Source organism: Arachis ipaensis, chromosome B06, assembly GCF_000816755.2.
Source record: "Arachis ipaensis cultivar K30076 chromosome B06, Araip1.1, whole genome shotgun sequence".
Taxonomy (NCBI): domain Eukaryota; kingdom Viridiplantae; phylum Streptophyta; class Magnoliopsida; order Fabales; family Fabaceae; genus Arachis; species Arachis ipaensis.
In genome coordinates, this window is record NC_029790.2 from 133,720,850 (window position 1) to 133,737,766 (window position 16,917).

At 34.4% G+C, this 16,917-nt stretch overlaps 3 protein-coding genes across 4 annotated transcripts; 1 reads left to right on the forward strand and 2 right to left on the reverse strand.

Annotated features, from left to right (window-relative positions):
- Window positions 271-4,662, forward strand: LOC107605543 (serine/threonine-protein phosphatase PP2A catalytic subunit). Of its 2 annotated transcripts, none has more exons than XM_016307448.2 (11): window positions 271-633; window positions 1,479-1,535; window positions 1,756-1,839; window positions 2,167-2,238; window positions 2,440-2,511; window positions 2,769-2,809; window positions 3,059-3,125; window positions 3,462-3,653; window positions 3,749-3,838; window positions 3,927-4,034; window positions 4,145-4,662. In XM_016307448.2, exons 1-11 carry the CDS (start codon window positions 541-543, stop codon window positions 4,208-4,210), a joined length of 942 nt encoding a protein of 313 aa, XP_016162934.1. In that variant the 5' UTR covers window positions 271-540; the 3' UTR covers window positions 4,211-4,662. The 2 variants fall into 2 exon arrangements, with proteins under 2 accessions (XP_016162934.1, XP_020960931.1); XM_021105272.1 differs by lacking the exon at window positions 271-633 and adding an exon at window positions 908-1,077.
- On the reverse strand, window positions 5,180-8,305 carry LOC107605544 (lipid phosphate phosphatase delta). Its single transcript, XM_016307449.2, has 8 exons — window positions 7,911-8,305; window positions 7,702-7,797; window positions 7,514-7,588; window positions 7,273-7,403; window positions 6,744-6,847; window positions 6,531-6,659; window positions 6,255-6,370; window positions 5,180-5,720 (listed from the first exon to the last, which is right to left on the reverse strand). The coding sequence occupies exons 1-8, from the start codon at window positions 8,076-8,078 to the stop codon at window positions 5,328-5,330; spliced, it is 1,212 nt and encodes a 403-aa protein (XP_016162935.1). The 5' UTR covers window positions 8,079-8,305; the 3' UTR covers window positions 5,180-5,327.
- Window positions 12,974-16,347, reverse strand: LOC107648558 (fatty acyl-CoA reductase 2-like). The gene is made up of 9 exons (XM_016352376.2): window positions 15,522-16,347; window positions 15,322-15,425; window positions 15,010-15,209; window positions 14,818-14,918; window positions 14,492-14,702; window positions 14,196-14,357; window positions 13,972-14,053; window positions 13,465-13,859; window positions 12,974-13,370 (listed from the first exon to the last, which is right to left on the reverse strand). The coding sequence occupies exons 1-9, from the start codon at window positions 15,919-15,921 to the stop codon at window positions 13,205-13,207; spliced, it is 1,821 nt and encodes a 606-aa protein (XP_016207862.1). The 5' UTR covers window positions 15,922-16,347; the 3' UTR covers window positions 12,974-13,204.

Genomic DNA, 16,917 nt, shown 5'->3' on the forward strand with positions numbered 1-16,917 from the left:
AGACACTATATCAAAAACACTATAAAACTCACCATTTTTTAATGGGATAATAATTTTGTTTTTGAATTCATAAAGTAATTAGTAAATCAAAGTAACTAAAACAACTGTGTGTATAATCATTGTACTTACAGTTTTAAACAAATAAAGTAGCAGTTTTTATCTCAATAAAAAATTACGTGGCCCAGCGTCATTGGAAGGAATGAAGTTTTTCCCTCGTTATAACCGCAATCAAATTCGAAAAAATCCAAATAATAATAATAATAATAATAATAAATAATGAATTATTGGACACCGTGCAATTCAACCGCTATAGAAAGCACTTTCTTGCAACTTCACGCGCCCTCTCTCTTTTTCTCTCTCCATTTTGGAGGTTGCTCTCGTTCCTTCTCGACACTCCCTCACTCTGACACCCTTCACGGCGAAAATCGCCACCGCTGAATCAATCTTCCTCCGCCTAGGGTTAGGGTTTCCCCTAATCCCCCGACGCACAAGCACCTTTCGCCGTCGCGCTTCCGATTCTGCAGAGAGAGGACCACCACGATGGGCGCAAATTCGTTGCCATCTGACTCGACTCATGATCTCGACGAGCAGATCTCGCAGCTCATGCAGTGCAAGCCACTTTCTGAGCAACAGGTTTGATTCGATTTGGCCTCAATGCTCAGGATCTGCTTCCTTCCCGAATAAAATCGTTATCGCATGTATACGCAATAATTAACCTTGATTTTTCTGTTTATTAATTAGTTTTTGGCTCTTTCTCGCTGTGAATTAGGAATGTATTTGTTGTCGATGAAAATCCATGAGCGAAACTATGCTTAATTTCGGGAAATGAGAGTGAGATGATGATATTGATTTGCTGTGATCTGTTGTAGATCAAATAGGAAGAGATAAAGTAGTTTTTGGTTCACGAGAAGCGATTTTTTCAGCTGCGAAATTGGCTTCGAGATTTGTGCGGAGATTTATGTTACTGTGTTACGAATTTGGAAGCTTCGCATAAGAAGGCGCAGGTTCTCTGTTTTTGACACTGCGTTTTAGATTCTGCGAACTATTGCTGGTTCTTAAGATACTTGAGAAAGCGAGGTAATTTAGTGAATAAAATCAGGTGGTGAGAATTATAAAAAATCTGGTTCTATTTGCGTCATGTTGGATACTTGGATCAGGCGTTGGCTAACTGTGGGCTGTGTTTAATACATTATCTGGGGTGCCGCCATCTCTGATCTGTTGCTTTTTGTATTTGACAATATTGCTTGTTTTGCTTGTAACATTCTGAAAGTATTGAGATTAGAGATGGCAAAAATCTTTGGGTTTCATTGATAAATGCTATTTATTCTCCATATAAAGAGTATCCTTTCATATTGATTGGCTTTGTGTTGTTTATTTTAAGCAATATGTTCTTTATTCGGGAGTATTTTCAAATATCATTTACTTCTCTTATCATCAGTTTATTTTGCAAAATAATTTTTTTCCTTCTATGTGTGTAGGTTAGAGTTTTATGTGAGAAGGCTAAGGAGATTTTAATGGATGAAAGTAATGTGCAGGTGCAACTCTCGTTACTTTAACCATTTCAGACTTTCAGTTATATATTATCCCCTTGTTTGGGTTCATTAGTCTGATATAATTACTTTCTATACTTGATTTTCTTTCTATATAGCTTTTTGCCAACACTAACCATATCACTTTAGTTTAGTGAGACTTCTAATTTTGTTCTTATTTTAGAGAGATAAATCATTAATTTTATTTGGTGTCTCTCTACCGCAGCCTGTGAAAAGCCCCGTGACAATTTGTGGCGATATTCATGGGCAGTTTCATGATCTTGCTGAACTATTTCGGATTGGAGGGAAGGTACCACTTTCTGACTATGACTTTCTTTTTGTATCCAGTCTTATGTTCCAGCTGGGGAATAAATATTTTAACTAAATAATTGAGACCTGACAGAGAATATGATTTTAAAGATTAAGTGCATCATAAGTAGTTTGGAGTATATTGCAAAAGATGCGGAATCACTCATTCCCTTCACTGCAAACCTAATATCCCTAGCATTTTAATTTTGCAAAATGATATTCATATTCATGTTCATAATAACGATACGTCTTTCTGTCAGTTTCTGTTAATGTTCTTAGCACATTATTATCTGGATGTGGAATCTAAATACACCCCTTATGTTTACAGTGTCCAGATACTAATTACTTGTTTATGGGTGATTACGTGGACCGAGGATATTATTCAGTTGAGACTGTAACGGTAAGTTCAATCAAGATAAAAAATTTGATCTTCACCTTTTGGTAGTTATTTTGTTGAATCTCCTTCATCTCTCTCTTCCTCCACCAACCTTTATAAGGTGCATATATGATATTCATAAATTAGGTTGTGTTTGTATTTATCTTGCACATGATATTCAAATGACCCTAAACTCTAGATGAGCTAATAAGTTATTCTTTGCAGCTGCTTGTGGCACTGAAAGTGCGGTATCCTCAACGAATAACCATTCTTAGAGGAAACCATGAAAGCCGTCAGGTATGCATTTTCACTCTTATTTGATCAAAACTATAATTTGACTATGTTTGCTGAGGTCATTTATGGAATTTATGTTTGAACTTGTATAGTACTCATATTCTTGAGTGGCACAAAAACTAGCTAGGCTCAGAAGCTTTTGTTTATTATAGTTGTTATTGCTTGACAAGTAAGCATTTTTGGCATTTGATTCAAAGACTTGCTTTGGTGTATTTTTCTTGTTGAGCTAATTGTTCATCACTGTTCTTGATTTTATGCAGATCACACAAGTATATGGATTTTACGATGAGTGCCTAAGAAAGTGAGTTTACAACATCATCATTAAGAGATCCAATTGGGCAAAACTGTAGGAGTTTCTGTTTTGACAAAGATTTGTATGCATATTTTGCTGTAAATTGTTTCAACTGAAGTTCACAAGCAATTGGATCTACATTCAGATCCAGTTTGTCTTGTGCTCAATTGATCTGCTGATCGTGGATGTCACTGTGTTGTTTTGGTTTCATGCACTGAAACAATCACATTTCTTGTTTATTCATTATCTATTTTGCAGGTATGGTAGTGCTAATGTCTGGAAGATCTTTACAGACCTTTTTGATTTTTTTCCTTTGACTGCATTGGTTAGTACTTTCTTTTCGCCTTGTATTTATGACTTTAGTCTATGATATGTTTGTACACGTAACTTGTGACTTATTCTATCCGTGTATAACAATGCAAGATCGCCAATAATTAGCTTTTTGCTTTTTTTGTTTTTTTGTTTTTTTTGTTTTTTTTTTAAAGTTAGCTTTTGTTTAAAGAGATTCAAATAATTCCTTTGTATATATCTACTTGACTGCTTGTCAATAACTTCCCTTTGTTGTAAAAAATACTAAATAAATTAGGAATCATTGTTCAAAAATTGCTGTGTAGGTCCTTTTGGTCATCTTGCCTCTAATTTAATGCATGTCCCCTTCCAGGTGGAGTCTGAAATTTTCTGTCTGCATGGTGGACTTTCACCTTCAATTGAGACCCTTGATAACATAAGGAGCTTTGATCGTGTTCAAGAGGTTCCTCATGAAGGGGCCATGTGTGATCTTCTGTGGTCTGATCCAGATGACAGATGTGGCTGGGGAATTTCTCCACGGGGTGCTGGATATACTTTTGGCCAGGTAGAGATAGCTTTTAGCTTCTCTGCTCCATGTTGAATATGTTTGGTATATCAATATGTCTTATATAATTTTATTGATCACATTTGTCCTTTCAGGATATATCTGAACAATTCAATCACACAAACAGTCTGAAGCTGATTGCTAGAGCTCATCAGCTGGTTATGGATGGATTTAACTGGGCTCATGTAATTCTCATTCTCATTGAGTGATCTTCATTTTCTTGCTCTAGAATTATTGGATAAGCTTCAGCTGTGCATTGTTTTGTGGAAATAGGAACAAAAGGTGGTTACGATTTTCAGTGCACCCAACTACTGTTACCGATGTGGGAACATGGCTTCCATATTGGAGGTTGATGATTGCAAGGGCCACACATTTATCCAGGTCTCTCTCACACACACAACTTGTTTGCTCTTGCTCTGCTTGGTTAAATTTTGTGACTACAGTCCTAGCCTTTGGTTTGTCTGTGCATAAGTTTGAAATGTTTCTTGCAGTTCGAACCTGCTCCAAGGAGAGGAGAACCTGATGTTACCCGTAGAACGCCCGATTACTTCCTATAATCTAGCTGCTTACTGCTATACTGGTATCGTGGTTATCTATTACTTGTGCACTAATTTCAGATAGATGTGCATTCTCCTTGATGAGATTGCTGTAAGCATTTAAATCCATGGAGGTATACACGTCCCATGCTTTTTGTGATTGTCCAAAAAGACTGCTTTGATGTATAATAGGGCAGGTAAACATTCCACTGATCTGTGCTCAAGAACTTGCTGGACACACACCCCGTTTGGAGAAGTCGCCAAGATGTGATGACTATATCAGAATATGTATTTTTCCAGCAAAATGTTGATATTTTTTGTTTTTCTTTTCCCTGTCATTATTTCTTCGTATGTTTTATACCTCCCATTTCATGCTTTAGAAGCTATGAATGGATTTTATCTCATGGATGCTTTTGCTGTGTTTTTATTAATTCTGACTATATAATTTGCATGATAATAGTTATTGCTGCTTATTCTTTCTCCCCGCCCTCCCATACAAATTATTTTTAATTTAATCATCATCGATCATTGGTATATCCATCTGCCGTCGTGTGTGATTCCTGATAACTTGTCATCTTACGATCCTTGACCACCTCCTATTCAGGTAGCTGCTGTTATTAAATTTTCATTCATGCCTAAGCTTACTCAGCCTTCTCTTGCAGCGATAGTTTCCCCCACTTATATGGAGCGCAAATTCTTAGCTATACACGAGATGATACTCCAAAGATTATTTGTAGTTTACATTTATATATATAAATCCAGTGTTTCTACAACTGTATCAAGTACAATCTTTTAGCAAAAATTATTTCTAATCGCCGGCTATTGGGGGCGGGGTTGTTACTGGTCAATTAGATAAATAAATTGGTGAAAATTTACCGCCCATAAAAAGCTCCCCAAATGAATTGGTCATGTGAGTCGGATTAAAGAATTCGTTCAATTTTGGCTGAAAAATCTTTTTTTTTTATTCATAAAAGTATTAAAATCAAATTGTAATAATAAATAAAAATATATGTATCTATTAGCTGACATTATATACTGAGAAATGAATTTCAGTTTCTATGGCCAGAAGGGGGTATTCCCCTTTGCTATACAAAATTGTGTGTTTAGATAGAGCAACACGTGTGAGAAATCAGTCAAATCACAAGCTCAAGTATGTAAAAAGAGATGGCACAAGATCTACTACAGACCATGCAAGGCCAATATACTGAACAAATCTAATTCCGGTATCAACATCAAATGAGTCCTGCGGTGAAAGCAGCTTTTGGAAGTAACCTTCTTTAGGCTTATTTCCTGTGACTAATGGATTCAATTTGGGGATATAGCTGCTTGATTTTACTGGAATGCCCAATGTGTTTGCTACCACTGGAATCGTCCATTTTGCTAGAGCCTTGCTGCAGAATTTCACAATCAAAATTGTTGGAATCCCCACCAACACTCTTCCCGCAAATACAAGTATCTTCATTTCTGAAGTGAACAAACGAGGCACAAATTCACTGTGAAATTGATGATATGTTAGCTGTACCCCCGTTACCTGAACATCATTGGCATTTACATCAATATACACGGTACAACGTAATAACAACTTACTAGGAAATAGTACGGCATTGATCACTCCAGTTTTTCCTACTCTAAAATATCCGCTCAGAATAATGTTCATAAATTTAGCTTATCTGAGGAAAACCCCAGGGGGTTGTAGTTGATTCTACTTCGGATTCTTATACTATTCATACTACAAACTTGTGGTGATGTGAAATTGTGAACAACATTGCAAACATTTCAAACAGCTGATGTTTTCTTGAGCATATTCAACTGTAACATGCTAATCTATGGCTGTATCAATTTGTACTAAGTATATTTACAATTAAGTATATGACAGCCTACATAGAATTTTCGACTAGCCGGAGGTCCCTAACAACATTTAAAATTCAAATTATGTAGCCTTAAAATAGGAAGGTTTTGAGATCTGGGAAATAACAATGAATGAATCTCCCATTCTCCCTAACACCTTTTCTTTTGATTTATGGCTACTTCCTAACTTTTGTTAAAAGGGTAGGAAACTGCTTACAATTCCCAATGCAACACCATTGAAACAAGTGTGATATTCAAAACTCGGAGTTGGAATCTCTGGAGTTGGATAAGCAAAAAGCAAGAGGAAGCTCAAGCCAGCCCAAAACGATATAACTGCAACAAAAACAGATAAAGATGAAACAAAAATAAAAGGAAAGATTGCAAAGATGGTTAAGGAATAAATCCCAAAATCCTAAAGAACATAATTTTTCTATTATTGCTAATCATATAGGAAAATGCTATCCTATGGTAAATTTAGTACTTAGAATAATACCGTTTTGTCCAGAGACCACAAAATTGTCTATGTATTCATCAACTGAAAGCCAAAATGCAAGGATCCCAAGTCCAAAAAGAAGGCCAGCAATGATATCAATCACACTGTGCATGCCAAGATAGACTCTTGCTACAAAAAAGACCAAAATTTTTCATTGCTTCTGTGCAGCAGGATAACAATAGGAAGCCGCTAATAATGTATCAGAAGACCTACCGAAGCCAATGAGAGTCACCAACAAGACAACAAGAGGAACTCCAATATAGGTAGCATGGAAACCATCTATTTGAGTATGATACAGCACATAGTGCAAAAGGTAGCTGATAAAATATACATTCCAGAGGAACAAAAACGCCATTAACAACAAAACCGAGGAATTGAAAGAGAAAAAAGGCTTCATCTTTCTCAAAGTAAAGGATAATGTGACTTTGAAACATAACATATGTGATTATAAATACATTACCAAGCTCTTAAGTTGGTTATTTTGACTTCAGTTCATCCCAAAAAAAAGGAACACAGATAGACTAATCATTACTAGTAAGTAGTAACCATATACTTGACGTACAAGTCATGCCACATGTCAATTCTCTAGTAGTACATATCTAACATCATTCTCAACAGCTTCACCATACAGTTAACATCATTTGTAAGTACACCATAGAATTCATTCATGAAATTTTCCACCCCATTCTTAAAACCCAACCAACACATACAAGAATAAAAGTCAAGTGAAAATGATACCTACCCGGATAAGCAAACTGTGTTAAGAGTATGAGAAGAAGGGAGTCCATATTCTAAAGCATTATCTTCTTCATCTTTTGTGGCAGTAATTCTATGGACAGGGGGAGAAGGGGGTCTTGGAGCAGAAACCACATCCTGTTGAATCATAAAAGGTCAAAAACCCCCAACAAAAGCATTTAATTTAACAGGTAATATGAAAGACTGAATCTACTGATTTCATATCAAAAGATAAGTTCACAATATACCTTTATGCAGTTTCCAGTGTAATCACAAAACGCAATCAACAACGTCATCTGTCTCGCCAATTTACCATGGCCACTCTATAAAGACACCAAAAAAATAAATTCCCTCACCACAACATCAAAATTATGTTTATATATAAAAAATCCCACGTGTTGATGAGAATCTAATGTGGTCAACAACAGTTACACACCCAAAAAAGCAGAGGGAGGAAACCAGTGTAGAAGGGCACAGAAACAACGCAAGACAAACCCGAGAACAATGCATCCAGGAAGCCAAACCGGTAATTCTGCAACACCCCAAAAACGAAAATCGAATAGTAATCAGCATTCATGAATAAAAAGATCGAAAAGATTAGAAATTTGAGAGAATAAGAATCTGGGTATTTTCTGTTTCCGTTACCTGGATCTGAAGGATGAAAGGGACTCCAATATCGACATGGTGAGAAACCCAAGGTTGAAGGAAAGATCTAAGCTTGAAAGTAACATCGAGGAATGAAGCTGCGACAACCCATATCACTATTCCACCCAAAACCGCACCTTGCCACACTGCTGCATCTGCAGCCTCCATTTTTATTCTTACTATTTCCTTCTTATTATTATTATTATTCTCTCCCCAAAATAATCTCCTATAGAGAGAGAAGAGAACAAAACGAGATGGGTGAATCAAAAGTAGACCATGAATGTTGGAAAAAACCGGTGCTGCAAATATTCAACTTTATTTCTTCGTATCTGAAAATATGAAAACTAGCAAACTAAATAATAAAGCTCAAGGTTTTGATTTTGATTTTTGAACCATGAATATTATTATTATTATAATATTAAAAATATAATATTGGTTTGGAGAATTGGTACTTCTGGAAGAAAAAATTCGTTGGAAGCTAGCTGGCAGATTTAGGAATGTGCATAGAAACTATGGAGATTGGAGAGAGAAGTAAATACTGGTGGCTCGTACTAACGTGTGTACTAACTTTCTAAGCCACACGGCTTACTTAGTAAATTAATTTTAATACTAAGCTTCTTAATTAAACAATTCACTTCAAAAAATTAATTTTTAATTTTATCAATTGTAATCAAGGTTTGTTTGGTCCCATTTTTGAAAAAGATTTTTTTATTAATAATATTTTTTAAAAAATTTTTTTATAAAAATAAAATAATTTTATATTTAAATATTTTTTGTTTATTTATTATGTAAAAAATATTTTTTTTAAAATATATTTTAAAAAAATATAAATTATAACTTTTCAAAAAATATGTTTTTTTTATTTTTCTAGTATTTTTACTTTTATTATTAGAAATTTGTTAAACACACTACAACATTTATTGTAAACACTGAACAAACAAAACTTATAATTTTAATGTTTATATGCAATTCTGATATCTGACTATCTGAGACATGCAATTATTTGGGGGAAAAAATAAATGAAAATATCTATAATCAATAGTTGTAATTTTTGAAAATCTTACATGATCAAACAATTACAATTTAACTAAAAAGCTCAATTGAAATAACAAATTAAAGTTTAACCCACCTCATCTCAACACAACTCATGAACACCCTCTATATCATCACTTATTGTATTGCATTAAGATGAATTAATGATTTCCTTATAATAATATTTAAACATTGGAATCGTCCCCACTAATCAACTTGTTTATGAAGATATTTTTGAGGGAAGCAATGAAGGTCAACGGTGTGGACTGAGGACTCTTGAGTCAAGTTGGCGCCATAGAAACCTACCAGTCAATACCTGCCAACCACCTCTCTTCCTTGTTTTATCTACTGCCCTGAAAACACACTTAAAAACATTAATTATATCTATTAACTCTCAAATTTTGTATATTATTCATTTTAGTTCACTTAATTCATAGTTATTTCTAATTTTTGTATGGTTAATTATTTGTTTTAAATATAGAAATTAATTTTTAATTAGTTAATATTATTTTCATTAGAATTAAAAATTAAAAAGAAAACTCCAAAATAACCTTAATCCTAATTTTATATAACACACAAAAAACCCTAATTTTCCTACCTTAACCCTCCTAACACTACCAGCGCCATCCTCTTCTCCAAACACCCATTTTGCAGCTTCAGAAACACAAAGAAAGAAAGGAAGCCAAGAGAAGATAAGATAGGGAGGAGAGGGGTGTGAGGGAGCCGCCGCCAGCTAGGGGTGCATATGACCCCGCCCGGTCCAAAAGTCCGGCCCGATTCCGAACACTTTAGGGGCTAATTTGGTGTAATTTCATCGGATTTAGGGCCGATAAGGGTCTCAAAAACAGACCCGGTCATTATTTCGGGTCGGGTCCGCGCCATAGCTCGAGTCATCCGAAGTCGGCCCGGTGACCCGGTTATCATACACAATTAATATTTTGTGTTATTAGTGATGGATCATGACTATTCTTATGTGGAATTTAAGTATTGTAAATTTTAATATTTTGTGTTATTAGTCATTATAAGACTATAAGTTAATGTTTTATATTTAGAATGCATAAGACTTTAGACTAATGCATAATATTGTGTTATTTGTATTGATTTAAATATTTGGTATTATTAGACAATATTAGTATTGATTGTGGTTATGCTTTAGTATTGAATGTGGTTATGCTTTAATTTTGAAGAATGGTTGGTTCTTGTTATATTTTTCTAAGTAAATTTTACCATGTTAAATAATGGTTAGAGTCTTGGAAATTTGGATATTTTTACATGCTAGCTTACAAGAAGGTATCAACGTAATGTAATGTTAACGGCCCGATTTTCACCCGGTATAATTGTAGCCCGAAAGTATATTGGTTTTATCGGGTCTAGGGCCGGGTTCGGGTCTAATAAATAGACCCGGTGTATATTTCGGGCCGGGTCTGGGTCACATCAAACCCGGCTTCACCTGACCCATGTGCACCCCTACCGCCAGCTGGTCGCCGTCGAACCCATCACCTGCGTCGCTGCCAGCTGCGCCGTCGCGGAAGAGAGATGCGCCGGAGATGGGGTTTGCAAAGGGATCGTCACTGTTCATCCTCACCGCGTCGCCATGGTCCTTGAGTTCGCGAAGAGAGAGAGAGAGAGACTGATGGAAGAGGGTGACGCGTGCGTAAGGGTAACCGGGCACTTATAAATTCTCGGGAATGGTACCCTCATTGAGCGATTTCATATATATATATATATGAGAAAAAACTATGCATAAACTCATGGGGATGCACGTTGGGGGACACTCCAAGGGTTTAGCAAACCGGACTTGTCAGGTTGGCTTGATAACCGACAGATGAGACTCATCAGCCATAGGGCAGGCATTCATCATATGCATCTATGTAACATTGTTTGGGTGTGCATATTGTAATTGGTTTGCCTACGTGAATAATTATGTCTAATTGCTAATTGCTCTACTTGATATAACTACTTGATTGTGTTTAAACCTTCTTACTTGTGTTTGTGACTGAAAACGGTTGGATTGTGGTGGATTGACTGTTGATTGAAATGTTTGGGTCTATGGCCGTGATTGATTATGTGATGGGTCGAAGGCCGTGAATGGTTTGTATTTTTAGTTTAGTAAAGTATGAAAAACTAAACTAGTTTAGTATTGACTTAATGAACCTATGTTTGGGACAGTTTAGTTATTCATACTGTCTAGAAAAAGCTCTTTTAAAAAGGTTTGGATTTTTGGAGAATTAATGGATTTCTCTTTTAAAAAGGATTTCGAATTTTGAATGTGGATCTATGATTTTGTAAAGATACACAAGGCGGGTAACAATCATTGTACTTTAAAAATAGTTTTTATTTTCATGTATCCTATTATAATAATTCTGCAACCCTATAATGAGAACCCTTTCGAGAATGATGTTCTCATTCCCCTACAGGTCTTTTCTTTTCTGGTTTTTGGAACGACGAAGTTTGGAAGAGTTTATTCATTTCGTTTCTGTTTAAGCAATATTTTAGGTTGTATTAGTTACTTTCCCCTTGCCTTTATCTTTACAAGTTTTTATAAGAGGGATAGGATTTTAATTATGTAATACTTGTAAAATTAATAATATATATATATATATATAATTAAAAAGTCTTTTGAGCGGTAATTCGGTTTAAGTTTTAAACAGGCTCATATTTTAGTATTAAATATCTTAAGAGTCGTCGTAATACCCGAACTATCAGAGTTGTGCATCCAGAAGCGTGGCATTTTGATAGTTAGGGTGTTACACGTATCATTTTCTCTTTTTCCCTCTCCACTCTTGTTAATTTTTTGCAAACTATAATTTGACAGATGACCATAGTTTTTATTTTTATTTTTTTTAATTTGCTAAACATATGTATTAGGTGATTGTGTGATTGTATTCATTAATTTTTTAATTTTTGTGTAATTGTATTCATTAATTACATAATGTCCTTGTATATCACTTCTTTTTTTACAATTTATATTTTTAATAATATTTAGTTGTAATAATGTTGTTGAAAATATATTATCATGATTCATAAAAAATGAATTATAAAATAATGGTTAAATATAATTATTACTTATATTAAAATTGTATACCTTTTCTTTGTATTTCTTTTTTTATATAGTAATAATGTTGAATCATATATAAATTGTCAAATGAATGTATTGTACAATATTTTTTATAAATTAACTTTTAAATTTAACATTAACTTTACATATCATCTAATCTATCCCTAAACAACAATATATCATTTAAATTCATATTATATAGTATAATTAGTTTAACTTTCCGCATATTGCGGGTGTTAACTTAGTTATAATAATTCTAAGTGGGATCATTTACTTATAGTATAGTCTCTAGAATATTGGGACAAATGAAGATTCATAATTTGTGTATGTACAGGTAGCGATTGGTAGAGAGACAAAGATGAAAAGACTGAGACTGAGACTGAGACTAAGAGACAGAAATTGAAATAAATCTCAGTATTCTGTTTGGTGCAAAGTGGAGACAGAAATTGAAACAAGAATGAAACTCTAATTTAATTTGTACAAAAGGTAAAATTGAAATTAATTAATTGAAATGAGGATATTTTAGGTATAAAATGTTATTAAAGTTTCAGTCTCCATTTCTAAAAATTTTAGTCTCCTGTGTCCCTACTTTTTGGAGGTACTGAAATACTGAAATTTTATGGACAGAGACAGAAATTTTAATATCAGTCTCTGAACCAACAAACATGATACTGAATCTCAGTCTTTCAGTCTCTGTTTCAGTACCTCAAAACAAACGCTGAATTAGAAAACATTGTACTTGCAAGGATCAAGGGACCAAGAATCCAAGATCAACTAAGAATCAAACTACACTAATCTGGTTTACCAACAAATATTAATTTGACTTAGGTGAGTGTCAATTTCATCTAGTACTACTAGATCATGTGCATTATCAACCACTCATTCCACCAATATAGCACGGAATTAATGACTTGTGGGTTCCATGAATCATGGTTTGAATTTGAATCATTCAAAGCAAAATAGTATTCTGTAATTCACACCAACCATACAATTTTCTTTTGCACTCACTTTTTCCACAAACACAAAAACACATGACATCACTAGTGAATTCTCTACCAAAGGAAATAGTCAGAAATTTGATTTTCTTGCCATTTTTCTACCAAGTAAAGAAGGAAAAGAAAACTATATATGTTCTATTTATATATTTTTATTACAGTTAGTTGCAAATGTTGAAATAAGGCACATGATTGATGATTCAATCTCACTAACTACCCATCCCTCTTCCTTTCATGACATGTCTCCTTAGACCTGGTATGTGGACATTGGTTATGTAATTTCCCCAATCTATGCTCTTTACATCAAATCCAAAGTCCCTCTTTTCTTCTTCAGACATGCTCTCAATCAATTTTTGAGTATTGCTGTTATCAAACCTGCACCAACAAGAGACTAAGAATTTACTTAATCATTCTTGTAATTTATTCTTCAAAAAATGTATGATTGAAATTTTTTTAGTAAGTATCTAACCTTCCACCATAAAATGTATATGGCTCATAGATATTAGCCAAGTACTTTGCTTGTTCCACTGATTTTCTGCATATATTTTCAAGCTTTTGAGACACTTCTTTTGAGAGTGTTATATCAGTAAGGCCACTCTTCTGAATAGCATCTTTCCAAATGTGATCAGAGAATTCTTGAGTGGAGCTAAAAAGCTTCATCATTGGAACTTGGATTGGCCTACCATTTGAGTCAATGCATGGTGAGGAGCTGTAATGTTCATAGAGCAATCTTGCCAATTCCCCGAAGACTAAAGGGTTCACCACAGATGAAGCAATTTGGTAGACATTTATCTCTGGCTTCTTGCTGATTCCATGCATTGCCATTGCTGCTAACATTGCATTAACTACCATGTCTGCTGGCACCTGTGCATTCAGGTTCATCCAAAGAACTATGGTTATATATGAATGCAATTTTGTGCTTTTCCCATTTGTTTTTCTTGTGAAAGAATCAAACTTTTAAGTCTCACTAACTTACTACGTCGAGCACTCCATTTGGGTCTACCAAGAAACCAGTTAGCTGCCCTTTACCATAGCAAAGAACTATTGGATCCATCATCCTAATTGTAGCAAGAAAAATGTGAGTTATTGTATAGAAATTTCGCCAGCGAGCTCCAGCTTTCGTAAGGAACAAGCTACTAGACAAGTTCCATTAGTCTTTCACTTTGGTGTTACTTTTCTTTAGAGGGAGATGGATAGTACCTGTTTCCTTCCATCCAACCAGGAAATGGCTCCTTGAAGGTGCTTTCTATAACACTTGGTCGAATTATGACAACCGGAATATCCTCCCTCACTTTGTCTATCATCATTTCTCCCATGGCCTTGGTGAAAACATAAGTATCCTGCCATCCATGTCTTCTAGCCCTATTATGACATTCACTTGCATCAAAATATATTATGCATCTTAAGAATCATCTACAATTTGTGTGATCAAAATCTATATAGGAGGCAGAACGTTTCTGAGTTTCTTAAGGGCAAAATATTAGGACACTCAATACCTTTCTAGACCCAACTCCCTCATCTTTTGAGCTAAGATGTTGTCCTCAAAGTTTCCCTTGTAATTTGAAACCAGATTGATTTCGCTTTCGATATCCAATGTGGGAAGGACTTTTGATGAACCTTTAGGCAAAGAGTTTTCGCTTGCTATGCAATCTCCGATGCTGAAAGGCTTTTCCAATATTCTACCATGTCTTTGTCCATTAACATAAGCTGCAAAATCACAAGAAAGAATATGGGGTAACCAATGTGACATTTACTTCTTTCAATGGTTATATATAGTTTATGATAATCTTTCGCACTTTTCGACCTACTGGTGTCATTTTACCTGTTGAAACTTGTAGAAAAAGCTTAAGCTTCTTGCATTTTTTCGCAATGCTCATAAGGTTGCAGGGTCCTCTGGTGTTTATGTTGATAGCAGTGTCATATCTGAGATTATAGTCAAATTATATAAACTCTAGGAAATGGGGAAACTTTAACAGTGATGGAGAAGTAATCTGGTGAATAAGAAGATAATAACCTTTCATCAAATGTAGTATTAGCTGCTGAATTCACAATTATATCTACCTCATCTGCAATAACAGCAGAAGAATCCTCATCTAGTCCAAGATTGGATTCACAAATATTTCCTACAACCGGAACTAGCTTGCTCATCATAAAGGTTTTGAATGTTTTTCCATGGATTTGCCGAAGGCATCCGAAAAGTTCTGTATTTATGATCTAAATCATAAAAAAAGAAACAAAAAATATCATAAAATTAGGAAGTAAAAGTGTAAAACCATGAAACCTGACAAATGTAAAACTGAGGATACAAAATATCAGAAAAGCATACTTCATTGTTCAATCTATCTATTGCAGCTTGCTTATTCTCTGCCTTAATCAGAAGGTACATCTTGCTGACATCCGGTTCCGTCCTTAAAATCTTCTCAATAAGAACTAAGATTAATAGCAAATGAGTGTTAGTTGTGCATCATAAGTTTAAAAGCAGCAGAACCATGGTCCAAATTCCATAAATCATAGATAGACTAATACCTTTTGCTAGAAAGCCAGTTGCACCAGTTATAAAAAACTTCTTCCCTCTTAGAAACTTGACAATTCCTATGCCATCTTCCACTCCTATTAATGCATTGGATGCTGATCCACCATAACTCACCAAATCCTTCACTACAATCTCTCCGTGGCTTTTCGCATTTTGCGACAAGACGAAGCTTCCCGGATCCATTATAGTAGTTGCAGTGTGTTCTGTGTTGATAAATGTAGGTCTTTCTTGTAATATAGAAGAAAGGCCAGAAGAATTTTTCACATTTCCACCCCCTTGACAATGCACAATGTTTGTCCTTCTTGTAAAGGACAAGTGGTTGTTATTGTTCTGATTCACTCTGGTGATTTTATGGGGTAGAGTTGAGGAAGAACTAAGGGAGAAAATTCCCATGATTAGAAGGGAAAATGAGAATCCAGTTCAAGAGAAAAGATTGCTGCACCTAAAGATGATGCAGGTAAAAATGGTTGACTTGAAACCTTAGCTAATTCTTTCCTAAACAATAACAAAAACAATTAAGTGGAGGTAAAAAAAAGAAAGGTAGAATGGATTTGGTTGGTTTGATGTAAAGAATACAAAGTAGAATGGATTTAGGATGAAGGAATTGGATGTTTGAGTACTTATAATAATACTAACTATTTTATGAAATGTTAATAGTATCTTATATCGGCTCTCTTTTTGCCACCCCTTCATTTTCTTTCCCTTGTTTGATTAATCTTCTTAAGTAAGTGGAGTTTTCTATGATTTCTTCTTTCCTGGAAAATATAGAGGAAGAAAGGGTGTGAGAGATTTTGAGCTAAAATATAGATGTAGTGTAGATTAAATGATAATAGTATTACTATGTAAGTGTGATAATAAATAGTTAACACTAAATATATCTACTATGATTGAATTTATTTATTTGTTTTCAAATTTTTCTTCTTATCTCAGAGGAAATCTTTTAACTCCAGCATACCTTTTTCCAAGCAGAGAAAAATTACATGTCTAACTCTGTAGGTTCACACTTTAAACCAGAAAGTGATGGATTCCACAAATGAGAAACATGAGATAATGATTTCTCATTTCTTTGAAAGAGAATAGTCCCATATTTTTTTTTTTTAATATTTACCATAAGATCATAAGAGTTTGTTCGGTTTGTATTTTTAGTTTCTGTTTTCGATTTCAGTATTTTCTGATTTTAAAATTTGAAAAGTGAAAATAATAAAATTCTGTTTTCACTTTCCTCTTTTTTATTTACAAAATTTTGAAAATAGAAAATGACAAAATTTTGAAAATAGAAAATGAAAACGCAAAAAGGACCAGACTTTTTACAAGGAACTCTAAAATCATACACAATTAATAACTGACATGATCCATTATGCCCAGAATCAGTAATACATGTGTTAAAGC